Source organism: Trichosurus vulpecula, chromosome 9 (genome assembly GCF_011100635.1).
Source record: "Trichosurus vulpecula isolate mTriVul1 chromosome 9, mTriVul1.pri, whole genome shotgun sequence".
NCBI classification, from domain to species: Eukaryota; Metazoa; Chordata; class Mammalia; order Diprotodontia; family Phalangeridae; genus Trichosurus; species Trichosurus vulpecula.
The window spans coordinates 173,127,879-173,142,365 of NC_050581.1; the positions used below are offsets into that span (position 1 = coordinate 173,127,879).

A 14,487-nucleotide genomic window follows, 5' to 3' on the forward strand; every position below is an offset into this window, starting at 1 on the left:
CTGGAGGGATTTGGGCATATCTACAATTATCTTATTTGTACATGATTGTCTGCATGTTATTTCCCTCAGACTGAGTATTCCTTGAGGGCAAGAGCTATCTTTTGTTTCCCCACTGCTTAGCACAGTCCCTGGCACGTGCTCGTCCCCCTCTTACATCAATAAAATTTCTTTAACGAATACGTAAAGCAGAACCAAGAGAACATTGTATACAGTAATAGCAACATTGTTCGAAGAATAATTGTGAACAACCAAGTTATTCTGAATATTATAGGTACTCAAGTCAACTACAAAGGATCCGTGAAGGAAGATGCTATCCACCTCCAGAGAAAGAACTATGAAGACTAGTGGGCACAGCATGGTTTCACGTACACATTTGTGTGGGGTGGGGAGGGAGGGAGACAGTTCAGAACTTAAAATTTAACAAAAAACAAATTAAATCAAATTTTAAAAGAATAAAAGAAAAATACATAATGTTAAAAAAGGTACTATTTAGCAATTAAAATTAAGAATGGAGTAGGATGACTATGAAACAATTAATGAAAAATAATTTATTAAATTCCTGTTATGTGCTAGATGCCACGCTAAGTACTAGAAAAATGAAGGAATATAGAAAATAGTCAATGCCTGTAAGGACCTTGAATTCTAATAGGGGAGACGATATGCACATGGTATATATTAAATATCTAGATAGATAATGAGCTCCCTGTCACTGGAGGTATACAAAAAAAAAAAAGAATCCCTTTTAGCAACAAGGAAAAGATTCTTGCTTTGGATTGGCTTAAATAGCCTCTAAAGATCTCTCCCAACTTTAGGTCTTTTACCTACTTCCCCCCACCCCCTTTTTTCCCTTTCAGGAATGCTGCAATTAGACCTTATCCCCTATTTGGAAAATACATGCCCACCACACCCAATGTTCTCTGACTCAAAGACCTAGGGAAACCACAAGAACTGAACTATATTTACTCACATGCCCTGACTTATGTTCTCAAACCAGTTGGGTGGCCTACTTGATAGGGCCAACTGGACTTGTGGTGAAGAAGACCTGAGTGCAAATCAATCTCAGACTCTTACTAGCTATGTGAAGGCGGGCCAGTCACTTAAATGCTCTGCCTCAGTTTATCTTATCTGTAAATGGGGGTAATGATAGTACTTCATTCAAAGGGTCACTGTGAGAATCAAATGCAGTATTTCAGCTGCTTTGAGAAACTTAAAGTGCTACATAAATGTGACATCACAATGAAAGACAGATTCTACCAAGGCTCTAATTAGACAGCTTACTAGCTTTATTCTAGATATACAACACAAAAGGGCTTTGAAAAGTCAATAATCAATAACCTAGAATGTTTTCTCCATTGTCCCAAAAATGAGTTTCTGAAGTTAGGGAAATTATATGTACTATGCCTATATATGTACGTATACATATGTATCTAAATATATAGCTTTCTACCCATCCATCTATCGATAGATCTATATATCTATCAACCTATCTTTTCCCTGAGTTATGTCAACCAGAAATTGATTTTCATTTGCTTTTTAAATACCAAATTCACATTCGTATTTCAGAAAATCGATCCGTTGCTCTCCCCATCCCTAGACCCTTTATGAACAATATGATCCAGGGATGAAGGAAGCATCAAAGCTTGCTGACTCTAGGCTGCCTAAAGTAAATTGTGCTTTGTAGGATCACAGATCTTGAGCCAGAATAGCCCTTATGGCCCAAACTCTGATTTACAGAAGAGGAAAGCAGTGAGTGGGGTGGAGGGAACTGATCTGGTTGGGGTACTGAGGCTGCATCTACCCAGAAACGAAAAAATGCATATAAAGAGCTTTTTAAATGTCGTGAGAAATGTAAGCTCCGAGTAGAGGGCAGTGGCTCTTTAAAATTTCTGCCTTTGTATCCCCAGCCCTGGCAGGGTGGAGAGAGTTGTCGAGAACCTTAAGTCAAATTTGGCCTGCCTTTGGCAAGTCACAACCCCGCAGGACTGCAGTCATAATAATGATGACTTAACATTTATATAGCACTTCTAGGCACTGTTCTCACACCTCTGGGAGGAAAGTGCCATTATGATGTCCATTTAACAGGTAAAGAAACTGAGGCAGAAGCAGGTAAAGTGCACTTGCCCAGGGTCACACACCTAGTAAGCGTCTTTGGCTGCATTTGAATTCAGGTCTTCCTGATCCAGGTCCAGAACTCTACTGACTCTATAAACCGAAGAGAAGGTGCTAACCTGCACTGGGGGAGGGAGTACGCTTATCTGGGAACTTCCCGTATCAATAAAATCACAGGCGACCCCCTATCTCCAGCCGCTAGCACCACACGCCTGGTACACAGTAAGTTTTTCTTATATACGCTTGTGAATGACTAATATATAAGTCGTAGTTGTTATCCAGTGAAAGTAAGTTTGACTATTTGTATCAATCCCACAACTGCAGTATCATTTCCCCAGCTTGCAGCTCGGTCCAAGCCGAAGGAGGCGTAGACCAGAAAACCCACAGCCCTTTTTCCTCTTTGCAGGAGGGGGAGGGAAGGCATTTTCTAGGAGTGAAATACAACAATCTCGTTTCCCTGGTGAAGGAGTCTTGCGTGGGCGTCGTGTCCAGCGGGGGTGGGGTGCAGGGGCGCTGGAAGAAGAAGAGGAGGTCCGCAGAGGCCCCCAGCAAAAGCTGCCCTGAACAAAGCAGGGTACCCGCACCAGCAGCCCGCGAGATGCTCAAAATGGGAGAGCGGCGACACCTCTGACCTAATTTAGTTCCTGTAGCTGACACACCCACGCACCGACGACAGTGCCACAGGCGCAAGCACGCACACCCCCACACCGCTACTCGCTCCCGTTTTCAGGGCCCTTGGTGCCCGGCGCCCCTAGGCCAACGAGGAGCGGCGCAACAAAGGCGCGCCTTCCCTCCGCCCGGATTCATTTTCTCGGGAATTCGCCTCCGAAAACGCGCCTCGGCCAGAATCCTGGTCACCTTCGGCTGGCCCAAAGCCTTCCCGAGCGCACGGGCTCCCTGGGGCCTTCAACCTTAAAGCGTTAGGTAAACGTCAGCGCACAGCGTGGACAGCCACCACCGTGGCCATCCAGTCCACCAAACATGTATTAAGTGCCCACTACGTGCCAGGCACAAAGACAAAAATAAAAAGCCCTCTGTCGTCCCCGTCCCCCTTCCCCTCCCCCCACTAGAGGCTGCAACATTCACAGATAAATAAAATGCAATGTTTTTTTTTTGTTTGTTTTTTTAAGAAGGGAAGACCACTAACAGCTAGGAGATAGCCTCTCGGGGGATAGGATTACTGCACTTTAAGGGGCAGGGGGCATGAAAGGAGAAACGCAGTTCCCCAGACCCTCAGCCGATCTAAAGCTCTAGAAAAGAGCCGTTTTCTAGGACCAGCACTTTGCAAGGTGCCCCAGCGCTGGCCCCTCTGGTCGGGTTGGGCAGAGCACGGGTGGGGTGGGGGTGGGGGGCAAATACGGCCTTGGCCTCGCCCGAAAGGCCAGCTTCCCTGATCTGGGAAGGTCTGCAGAGAAGCAGCCGGCGCCGGGAGGAGGCCAACGGCTCTCCAGGGCTCTAGCACTTTGCACCCGTGCCCCTCCGCCTTCTTTGGCCCGGGGCACGCACTTACTTACCCCACGATGGAGATCACTATGGCCGCGACCACCATGTAGTTGGTCTGGTAATAGAGCAGGTTGCTGACCACTCGGTTGTTCCATTTGGAAATGTCCCTGAAGTCGGGGCGCGCGAAGCGGTCGGAGCCCGGGAAGAAGTCATCCCAGGCGCGGAGCGCGGGGACTTGGAAGTCCATGGTGTCTGGAGCTGGGGCTGGGGCTGAGACTGGGACTCGGGAATCCGGAGACGGCGGGCACGGGTTAGCTGAGCAGGGTTAAAGCGCAGGCGACGGCTCCGGCTGCGTCGGCTCTGTGGTTAGCGAGCTAAGAGAACAGAGTGTGCGGAAGCGGGAGGGCGGATATCTGTGCTGGCCTTTTGGCTGTAAGTTGTCTTGCTGGCTAGTCAGTACCCCGAGCAAGTGGGTGTTTGGAGCAGAAGAGCAAGAGAAGGAAAGCAGGGCACCCCCCCCCCAAGTAAATGAAGTGGTAGGTGCCTTCCTGTCTTTTTCGTACGATAACAACACCCCCCACCCCAAGCTGCTGGGAAGGGGTGCTTGAATATTTAATACAGGGAGTGTCTCAGCAGCAGGCAGCTGCCATCCAGGAAGATGTGCGACGGGACGGAAAGGGTTGTGCTGGCCAGCTATTGGAGGATGTGACGGGTTTAAAAATAAGACGTTACTAAACGCCCCTCCCCACCGCTGCCACATACACTCCCCCCCCCCCCCCCCCCCCGCCCCAACATACATACACATCTGAACTGAATTTAGATGCTGCCTGCTTTCTCATGACCCGGGGATGGGAAACAGATTCAGAAATGGGAAAGGAGACTTGAAGCAGGATTCTGAACTTCGATTAAGTATCCCTTGGCACAGAGCCTGGCACGTAGTAGGTGCTTAACAAATGTTTGTTTTTGGCATTCTGTGATTCTACAAGAATAAGATAGCCGTTCTCTTTAGCTGTTGGCCAGTTCATAGTGAAGAGTCAATTGGCCAAAAAAAAAAAAAAAAAAAAGGTTGAATACTTATAATGAATTTGTCAGCGGTGAAATGGGGATAATCCTTGCACTAACAAGTGAGATGAAGTCTTTATGAACCTAAAAGTCTTGCATAACAATGGTGAAGATGTCTGAGATATGCGGGAGAGGAAAAGATTTGCTGGAGGCCTTGAGTTTGTTGGTCCCCTCCCCTTCCCATCTTATACCAAAATCTCACCCTGGAACTTCCTTGGCCGCTTGGGAGGCCTAACAATGGACTATGGAACACAGTAGCGTAATCACTCAAAGAACAAACATTAGTTATGCGTTTATTATGTACCACGCACCTTGTTCTACCTCCCACACAAGGCCTTGTCTGATCCCTCCCAGATATTAGCACCCTTTGCCTTGGCTAGAGCAGAAGACTTGGAGTCAGGTAGTCAGGAACTCCTGGGGTCAAATCCAGCCCCATACACTTATTGTATGTATAACCGTGGGTAAGTCACTTAACTCTCCTCTGCCTCAGTTTCTTCATTTGTAAAATGGGGATAATATACTACTTCCCTTACAGGGTTGTTGGGAGGATCAAACGAGGGAAATGGAAAGTGCTTTGTGAACCTCAAAGTGCTGTATAAATGCTGGCTTTTATACTTCTGTATGACTTTATCAATACATTGTATTTACTTACTTGTGTTCATGTTGTAATGTGCCCCCCTCCCCTAAGAGGTTTGGTCTTTTCATGCTTGGCACCTTCCACCATGACTGGCACAGAGTAGATGCTTAATACCTGTTTCTTGACTCTGACCAGCAACCACCAACCGTGATTCCAGAGAAGCAATGACAAAGAATTCTGTCCACCTTCTGGTAGAGGAGCAATGGACTCAATATGCAGAATGAAACACACATTCTTAGACATGGCTAATGTAGAAATTTGTTATTCTTGACTCTGTATATTTGTTACAAGGATTCTGCTTCTCTTTTTTTCAGTTGGAGGGAGCTGGGAGAGAAAATAAATGCTAGATAATTTTTTAAAATAAAATGGAATTGATTTTAATTGATTCCTTAGAGGCTGATGGTAACAGTGAATAGAGGGCTGGGCCTGGAGTTAGGAAGACCTGAGTTCAAATGTGTCTCTGGTGCTTGCTATCAGTGTGACCCTGAGCAAGTCACTTACCCTTTATTTGCCTCAGTTTCCCCAACTTTAAAATGGGGATAATAATAGCACCCACCTCCCAGGATTGCTGTGAGGATGGAATGAGATCATGTGCCTGGCACCTAGTAGCCAGTTAATAAATACTTATTTCCTTGCTTTCATTTGGAACATCAGTTATCATTGTGTTATAGCATAGGAGGTATGGCCAATTGTACACACCTAGAGTATAATATATAGTACATATGTACAATATGTAGCAATTGTAGCATAATATGTGCTAATTATGACATTCCTTATGTTACCTTTTAAAAATAAAATTCCTGACACTAGCTTGTTTACTTGGATTTTGTTTCTTTTTCTCATAAAGGCAAAGTGATGTGTTTTTAAATCCTTCTGGTTAAGAGTTCAGGTTGTTTGGATCCCAGATGAATAGGAGGTTTTGTTTGCTGTTATTTATGGCACTAACCACCACTACAGGAACTAAGAAACATGATGACATCCCTCAATTCCAAACATCTGAGTGGGCGCCTTACTTCTCCATTATCAAGTATTTCTATTTCATGATTAATATTGGGGATTGAAGTCATTCCTCAGACATGTATTAAGTGCCTGCCATACTCCGCACATCATGCTCAGAGGCGTTGGGGGTACAGAGTTCATCCTAGGGAGGCTTACATTCTATTGAGGGAAACAACATATAAAGTACTATGGTAAATTAAACTGTTAAGTTGAAGACACAGGTGATAAGGTATAGCAGACACAGTGTCTACCTTTAAATCTGGCAGATGTGGATTCAAGTCCCAACTCCAACACTTAGCAGCTGTGTGACCCTGGACAAGGAAAAGGGAATCAGTCGAAGGCAAGTGGATCATAGATGTAGAGCTGAAAGGGACCACAGAGGCCATTTAACAGATGAAAAAACTAAGGCTCACAGAGTTTAACTGACTTGCCCAAAGGCATAACAATGGTAATGAGCCCTCAAGTTTGGATTTGAACCCAAGACTCTGGCTACAGGGACAGTTGATCCTCTCTGTTGTACCATTTGGTTCTTTTCAATAACTACTCAGTCATGAGGGTGAATCCTTCAGTCTACAAAGGAAAAGGTTAGAGAGAAGAACAGTAATATATTTCTACAGTACTTTAATCAATTTGGTTCAATCAAAATAGAGTGAGACCTTGCAAAGCAAGACACTATACTCAGTGTGTGGGTACCCCTTGCCCTCACAGAGTTTACCTTCTACTGCGTGGATACAAGTACACTTAGCAAGTAAGTCCAAAATACATACAAAGAATTTGAAAAGGCAGAGAGGGCTAACTGACCAAAACCTGTTCCTCAGCCCTAGGAGTGAGTCTTTCTGAGACTCTCTGCCTGTTTATGCAAATGGAGGACTTTCCCAAGGCAGGCTTTCTGGGAAGTTGAGGACATGAAATCAGGTAAGCACATCCACTGTGCTTTGGAGATTCTGGTGAGACTTACCCCATTACCCTGGTGATGGAATGTCCATTAGCAGCCTGCAGGCCATGGGCAAACAGCTTTTCTACCAGGTCCTTCTCATTGTGATATGGAAAGCAGCCAAACACTCAAGACAAGCTCCAGTATTTTCTCTATTTTCAGAGCTAAACTTGACCAGAAACATGTACTGAATTTTCTGCAAGTTACCAAAGAGAAAAATTAAAGAAGAATAGAATGTCTATTTCTTTGTGATATAAGGTGGGTAAATGCTTTTGTAAGACATATATGTTTACATGGGTTGTCTGAATAAGGTTCATGGGAGGCATTGATAGATATGATCTGGGGTCTAGACCATCCTTGAGGAGAGGAAGAAGGCTGGCACAATAGCTGGGGGTGGAGGAAGGTGGGAGAGGAGAGCAAGGCAAGCCCCAAGCGTTGCCAGGCTAGACACTCTTTCCTTCAGACACCAGACATAGAATTATACCTATCTGCCCAACTAAGTATTTCTGGTCTAGGAACAGACCAGACTCAAAACAAAAAGCCACTTGAGGTGGAAGGGTACTCCAAGTTTACCATCCAACTTGGCTCTGTTCCATCAAATGCTGGCTACACAAAAGACCATCATAAATTGTGAATAGCAAGTAAAGCCATTTATCCAAGCAAATAACAAACAGAAGTTTGAAAAGTTACATAGATTAGACCAGGGCTTGGGAAACAATGGCCCTTGGGCCAAATCTGAACCACTGCCTCTTTTTGTACAGCCTGCTAAGGATTTTTTTTTTTAAATCATCTTACCATTTTGAGCTCAGGAGCTATAGAGGATTTGCCTCATAGGTCACTGTGAGAAATAATTCATTTGGACCCCTACTCTATCACAATCAGTAGTAATCAGTTTGATATTCTACATAAATCACAAAGGAATAGATAAGTTCTTATAGTGGGCTTCCAACTTAAATGTAATTTTCACTACTTGTTTACCAAGTTGTGAGGCTCACTTGTATAATTACAAGAATGCTGACAAAGATATCTCCATCCTGTTTTACTCAAATTCCATGTCCAAACCCAGCGTGGGTGGGATGCCTTGATGCTTTGGAAAGTCCCCCAATTTATTTTTGTACCTCTGGACCTCTCTGTCTTGTCCAAGATGAGCAAGCGACTATCTTATAACCGCTTAGTCAGTGGAGATGTCCCATGCTTCACCCAACCTATGAGCCCCAGGCTAATATGTCATTTTTGGCCCTCCAGAGCAAGGTCTATCAACCAATGAGATTCTGTATTTTGCCATGCCTCTTTTGCATATTTGAGCATCAAACCCTATAAAAACAAGGCACTGGAAGAAGGGAGCATCTCAGATCATGAGGAAGATCTGAGGTTTACTTCATTAGAGGGGACCATAGACCCTTTAATAAAGTGCCATTGACTCAGAGCTCTGCTTCAGTCTGTTTTATTATAGTTTGGACAACTTTAATCCCCACACCATAATTTGCAGACCTCTGGATTAGACTATATCAGAAAATACACAGAGCAAATGAGTTATTTAGATGGGGGGAAAATGAAATCCCAAATCAATCAAGAGGTTCCAATTGTGAGGTCTACAACCTCACCCAAAAGGAAATTCCTCAAGGTCTCTAAGGAAGCAACTTGGAAATCCAGAGGTACATTAAGGAGCCAGCTTCCCATATATGTCTCCAGCTTTCGAGGTCTTTCTCTCTTCAAGTGTCTGGAGTTGGCTCTGAAGAGAATCTAGAACTAAGAAATGTCTCTCCTCTCTTAAGCACTCCTATCAATGCCATCCTTCATTAAGGCATGCATTATATATCAGCATTCTCCCTAACAATTAGGTGAATTTTATGCAAAATATCTCAGGTGTGCCTTGAAACCCAGATTGAAGTAACATTTAAGTACAACTAAACAAAACAGAAAACATTAGCTCTATGTAACAATGTATACCTGAGTCCCTCGATGGCCTTGGGGCAAAGGCTGGATGAATTTTTGTTGGGCATGTTATAGAGGGGATTACTTTTCAGGTAGGAGTTGGACCAGATGGCAGTTAAAGTAAGTTCTATCTCTTAAATGTTGTAATTCTGAAAAAAAGATGAAAGTAAGGAAACTTTTGAGAAGAGAAGTAAAATGTGCTAGGGCAAGGGTGACAGGAGGACTATCACTAGACTGCCCAAAGGGGTCCCTACTATGGGGTAAGAATCCCCAAGGTAGGCGCTGGGAGCAGGGAAATATTGAAGGGGAATCATTAATTGGTTCGACAGCCCTTTATTAAGCACCTATTATGGGCCAGAATTTCACAGGAGACCCTAAGCTCTGGCAGGTCTTACCTAGCCTGAAAGGCTTCAAGTACAGTCCCAGGGACTCACGGAGTCTGTGTTTGGGGGACCAGGTGAGCTAAGAACACAAAGGCTTTATTACCACCAGGATGGACACTTGGTGATGAATTCTTGGGCCATGGGAACCCATGAAACAAAGAAAAATATGAAAATGGTTCCTAGTTTTGTGCCTCCTTTTTGCTTCTGAAATGATGGCAGCTGAGTGACAAGAAAGGAAGCAGAAGGTACTAGAGTCCCAGGAGAGGAATATACATGGATGGGCTGCAGTCTTCCTCTCTGAAGGGAGAACCCACATGGTGGAGAACAGGCATCCAGTGGAGTACTGGCATAAAGACAGTATGTCTCATTTGAGGATGGATATTGTCTTTAGAAACTATGAGGACTGTGTTGTATCAACCATAATTCTGGGCTTTTGAGGCCCTGTGGTTCAAGGAGCTCTTGATAAGGAAACTCACAAAAGCTCATCTGTAACTGGACTATAATTTGTAGTTTTGAAAGGTTTACTGGGCACTGAGAAGTTAAGGGACAGCCAGAATGTGCCTGAGGCAAGACTTGAGCTGATTCCAGATCTTCTTAGTTCCAAGGCCGTTCCTCAATCCCTGACTTAGCTCCTTTCTGATTGATACAAATCCAAGGTCGTAGGATTGCTTAAGTTAGAGTTAGAAGGAACTTTAGAAAACAATATATTTACTAAACCAGAATCTCTCCCCTCACTTTTCTTTCTCTTTCTCTCCCCTTCCTTCTCTCTGAAACCATTTCTGATCCTCCTAATTATTGGTGCTCTTTCCCTTTGACTCAGTTTGTTATGTATTAGTCAATGTTAACAAGAATTTTTTAAGCACATGCTATGTGCCAAGCAATATGCTAGGAACTGGAGATGGATAGATACAAAGACAAAAATGAAACCATTCTTTTTTGCCCTCAAAAAGCTTAAATTTTACGTCTCTTTGTGGCACACTCCCCTAGTAGAATGTAAGTTCCTTGAGAACAGAGGCTCTGTCTTTGCATCCCTCATGTCTAGCAGAGTGTCCTGTACCTAGTAGAATCATAGTTGATGCTCATTAAATTAAAGATGTACATTTAAGAAACGAAGTGACATTAAAGATTACATCATCTTGCAGAGAACATTGATTTCTGTCTTCTATTTCAGGTGTCAAATTCAGGTGACTTTTATCTTGACCATCACTGTGTCAATTTTCAGATGATATAATTGAACCATTGGTCTCTGGTGTCACTTGTCAAAACACCATCACATTGATTCAAGATGTTGTTCCAAGACCAAGGGGACACATGCACTGTCTGAGCCTCAGTTTTCTTAGCTGAGGAATAGATAGATAGATAGATAGATAGATAGATAGATAGATAGATAGATGATAGATGGATGGATGGATGGATGGATGGATGGATGTTTAGATGGATAGATGGATGGATGGATGGGTGGATGGATGGATGTTTAGATGGATAGATAGATAGAGATAGATGTATGTATGTGTGGATATGTATAGTTCACATTTGTATAGCTCTTTAAAGTTCACAAAGCTCTTTCCTCTTAGCAACCTGGGGAGATAAGTGATGTAAATACCATGATTCCCATTTAAAGGATAAGACAACTGAGATGGGGTGGAATGGGGAGAGGGATGAAGGAACTTGCCCAAGGTTAGAGAGTAAGTGTTGAAGCTGGGATTTGGGTTCCCTCCTACCACTATGCTCCTCTGCCTTTAAAGTGGGATGAGATGGGGGAGGTTGGATTAGATCCAGCCATCAATGGAACAACGAGGGAACATTTATTGAGTGCCTCTGATGTTTCAGGAACTGTGCCAGCCTCTGGATATACAAAGACAAAAATACAACAGTCCTTCCCTTCAAGGAGTTTGCACAGAGCTGGAACAGACCATGAGGTCATCCCCAATCCTCTCATTCTATAGATAAGGAGTGGAAGTCCAGAGAGCTTGTGACTTGCCCATGGTCACACAGACCATGAGTGGCAGAGCCAAAATTTGAACCGGAGTCCATGGACTCCAAATCTCTCCTCCATCCAAATCTGTCCTGTGCCATGCTCTCTCTCAATCCTCAAAGTTCTTTCCTCTATAGTCCCATGTAGAACCCTCTCTATAATAATTCCTCAAGTGGGGGAGTGAGGAGGGAATAAGCATTTATATGGTACTTACTATGTGCCAAGCACTTTACAAATATCTCCGTTGATCTTCACAGCAACCCAAACTGATGTTACATGACTTGCCTAGGGTCACACAGCAAGCTAGTATCTGAGATCAAATTTGAACTCAGTTCTACTTGCCTCCAAGCCTCTAGCTAAGTCACCACCTAGTTGGCAGGCAACTAGGCACTCTCATTTGTAAGCTGGGTCCCCAGAAAGCAGCTATTACTTTCCTTGAAAGTCCAGGTGTGTCAAATGCCACAGCTACCGAGCCCCTACTGGTGTGCTTCTTGTTATCAGTCCGAATTTGTTGAACTCCATTGCTTAAAAAAAAAAAAATTACTGAGGATTAGGGAGAACAATGGTGACAAAACAATGTCCCTAAAATGGGATGTGTGACACAGTGGATAAAGCACTGGGCCTGAAAACAGGAAGTTCTGAGTTCAAATCCAGCCTCAGGTATCTTCTGGCTAGGTGATTCTAGGCATGTCGCTTAACTTCCTGAGGCCTCAGTTTTCCCATCAATAAAATGGGGATAAGGGTAGCATCGACCTCCCAGTGTTATTACGAGGATCAAATTAGATGATAACTATAAAGTGCTTAGCACAGCGCCTGGCACAAGTTAAGTGCTATTAAATGTTAGTTATTGTCGTTGTTATTAGGTCCCTGGGGAGGAGAGCAACAGTGTTCAAGCAGAAATTGGGATGGGATTCACCTGGTCGAGTTGCAGCTGGACCGTGCTCGGGATTCCCTGGCTTCTGCCCCACATAAGCTAGAAGTAGAGAAGATAGCTGATGATGGCGAAAGAGGTGTCATCGAAAATCGGGTCCTGATAACGTGCATAGAAAATGGACACATCTCAGAGAGAACATCCAGGAAGCATGAGGAAGTAACTCTCGAGCTGGTCATCATTTAGTAGGGCTTGGAGCACCCAGACGAGCTAATGGAGCTGGTCGAATCCCACTGCTGGGATTGCTGGGTCAGAACCTCAAGTTGCCTGAATGCTGCTGAAGAAAAGTATTCTGAGAAATATGAGGAGGAGATAAAGATCCTATCCGATACATGGAAGGAGGCAGAAACCTGTGCTGAGTTTGCTGAAAGATCGGCTGGAAACAACGATTGATGGTTTGGGAGATGGAGCATGCTCAGACACTGAAGGAAAAACCATCAGCAGAGAACTGGACCCAGGCCTCAATGACACGACCTCTCTATAAATGGAAATGTGCTAAAGAGGAGGCTTTGCTTTGATCCACCCATCCCCATCCACCCTCCTCCTACTGAGACTGACTTTGTGGAATGCCAGCCTTCCTGAAGCAAACCTCTAAATTCAACATACCAAGCCCTTACCCCTGTGCTCCTTCTATCAGTTTCACCAAACTCCCTCTCCGGCTCTCTTCTTAAAGAGGCACATGGCTCAGCAGATAGAGCCTGGTGTCAGGAAGACCTGAGTTCAAATCTGCTCTTGGGTGCTTCCTATTTGTGTGATCCTGAGCAATTCACCTACTCTGCCTCCGTTTCCTCAATTCTAAAATGGGATAAGAATAGCACCTACCTCCCAGGTGGTTGTGAGGATCAAAATTTGTGAGGTAATATTTATAAAGTGCTTAGCATAGTCTCTGGCACATAGTTGGTGCTTAATAAATGCTTGTTTTCTTCCTCTAGTTATTTCACTTGAACTAGGGGCTGAGCACTTTTGGAAACATCATTTAAAGGAACATGAGCACAATGCAAGAGTGTCTTTACAAGCATATGGTATTGTAATACACATACACACATATATATGTATACATGTGTATATATGCATGAGATATTATATATATATACACCTATATATTATATAATAAGATTTTTTTGTTATAGTAGCAACCATTTGCCAAATATTCCAGATAATTTCCCCCCTTCTAGGCACATCTAATCACCTTCTCACTTTCACATGACAATTCTTTCTGCATAAACAATACCGCTTCCAAAGAAAATGGAAAGTGGTGTCAGCCTTTCTGAGAGCTAAACATAGCCCAAGGAAAGACTCCACCCTAGGAAACATCAATGCTCTGTACCCAGTAGCAATCAAACCAGAAAGGTCATTCCAGGAGTTTGCCCCCAAAAGCGTGCTCCTCAGCCTTTTAGTATTAAGGTATCTCGGAGCAGCTTAAATTTTTTTTTTTATCTGTAGCAACTGAGCAAAGTATGCAAACAAGGCCTTTTTGTGACCAAACCACCTTTTTCCTTACCCATTCACAAAATGGATCATGCACCCTAGAAGTTGAAGTGTCTACTCCGATTTCCACCCTAGCTCTTAAAGAAAATAACCTGATTTTGGGCCACTGACTAGCCAAGCAAAACTCATCTCATTAGTCATTCCTAGGTCCAAAGCTGATGTTAAAGTACCATTTCATTGTGCTTTGTTTGTATCACTTAGAACTGGAGTAATCATGAATAGCTTATGCAAAAACCTTATCCTTAAAAAAAAAAATATTCTACATCCTCTGGCTTTGAGTGATTTCTGCTGTCCAGGGGCTGGCTGAGTGCTGTCCTATTGCTAATTCTCCTTTTTGGTGAGGTTTCTATGAGGTCTAAGTTGGGTTTGTGGTCTGTTAAATATTGGCTTAGAATTGTGCACTCCTTTGGTGTGGTCTCTTTGGGAGGCAATCTGGAGAAAGAGAAACTAATAGTGTCAGTGTTTTTAATAATGGAAAAAAAATGTTTTTCAAAGTAAAGAACTAGAACCTCAAAAAAACTAACAAAAAAACCCCAAGGTCCTTGGGGAGAGTGAGCTTAAAGTGAGGCAGTCATGTAGAGTACACATGTG

General features: G+C 43.6%; 1 protein-coding gene and 1 pseudogene across 1 annotated transcript in view; one reads left to right on the top strand and one right to left on the bottom strand.

Annotated features, from left to right (window-relative positions):
* Positions 1 to 4,219, bottom strand: part of ARL6IP5 (ADP ribosylation factor like GTPase 6 interacting protein 5) — a 28,328-nt gene extending 24,109 nt beyond the window's left edge. The window contains exon 1 of the mRNA XM_036738748.1: positions 3,624 to 4,219. Within this exon, the coding sequence (XP_036594643.1) occupies positions 3,624 to 3,799 (176 nt within the window). The 5' untranslated portion in view covers positions 3,800 to 4,219. The remainder of the gene's footprint in view (positions 1 to 3,623) is intronic.
* A 2,936-nt stretch (positions 4,220 to 7,155) lies between these two features.
* On the top strand, positions 7,156 to 12,892 carry LOC118832299 (annotated as a pseudogene).
* Positions 12,893 to 14,487: the final 1,595 nt, after the last annotated feature.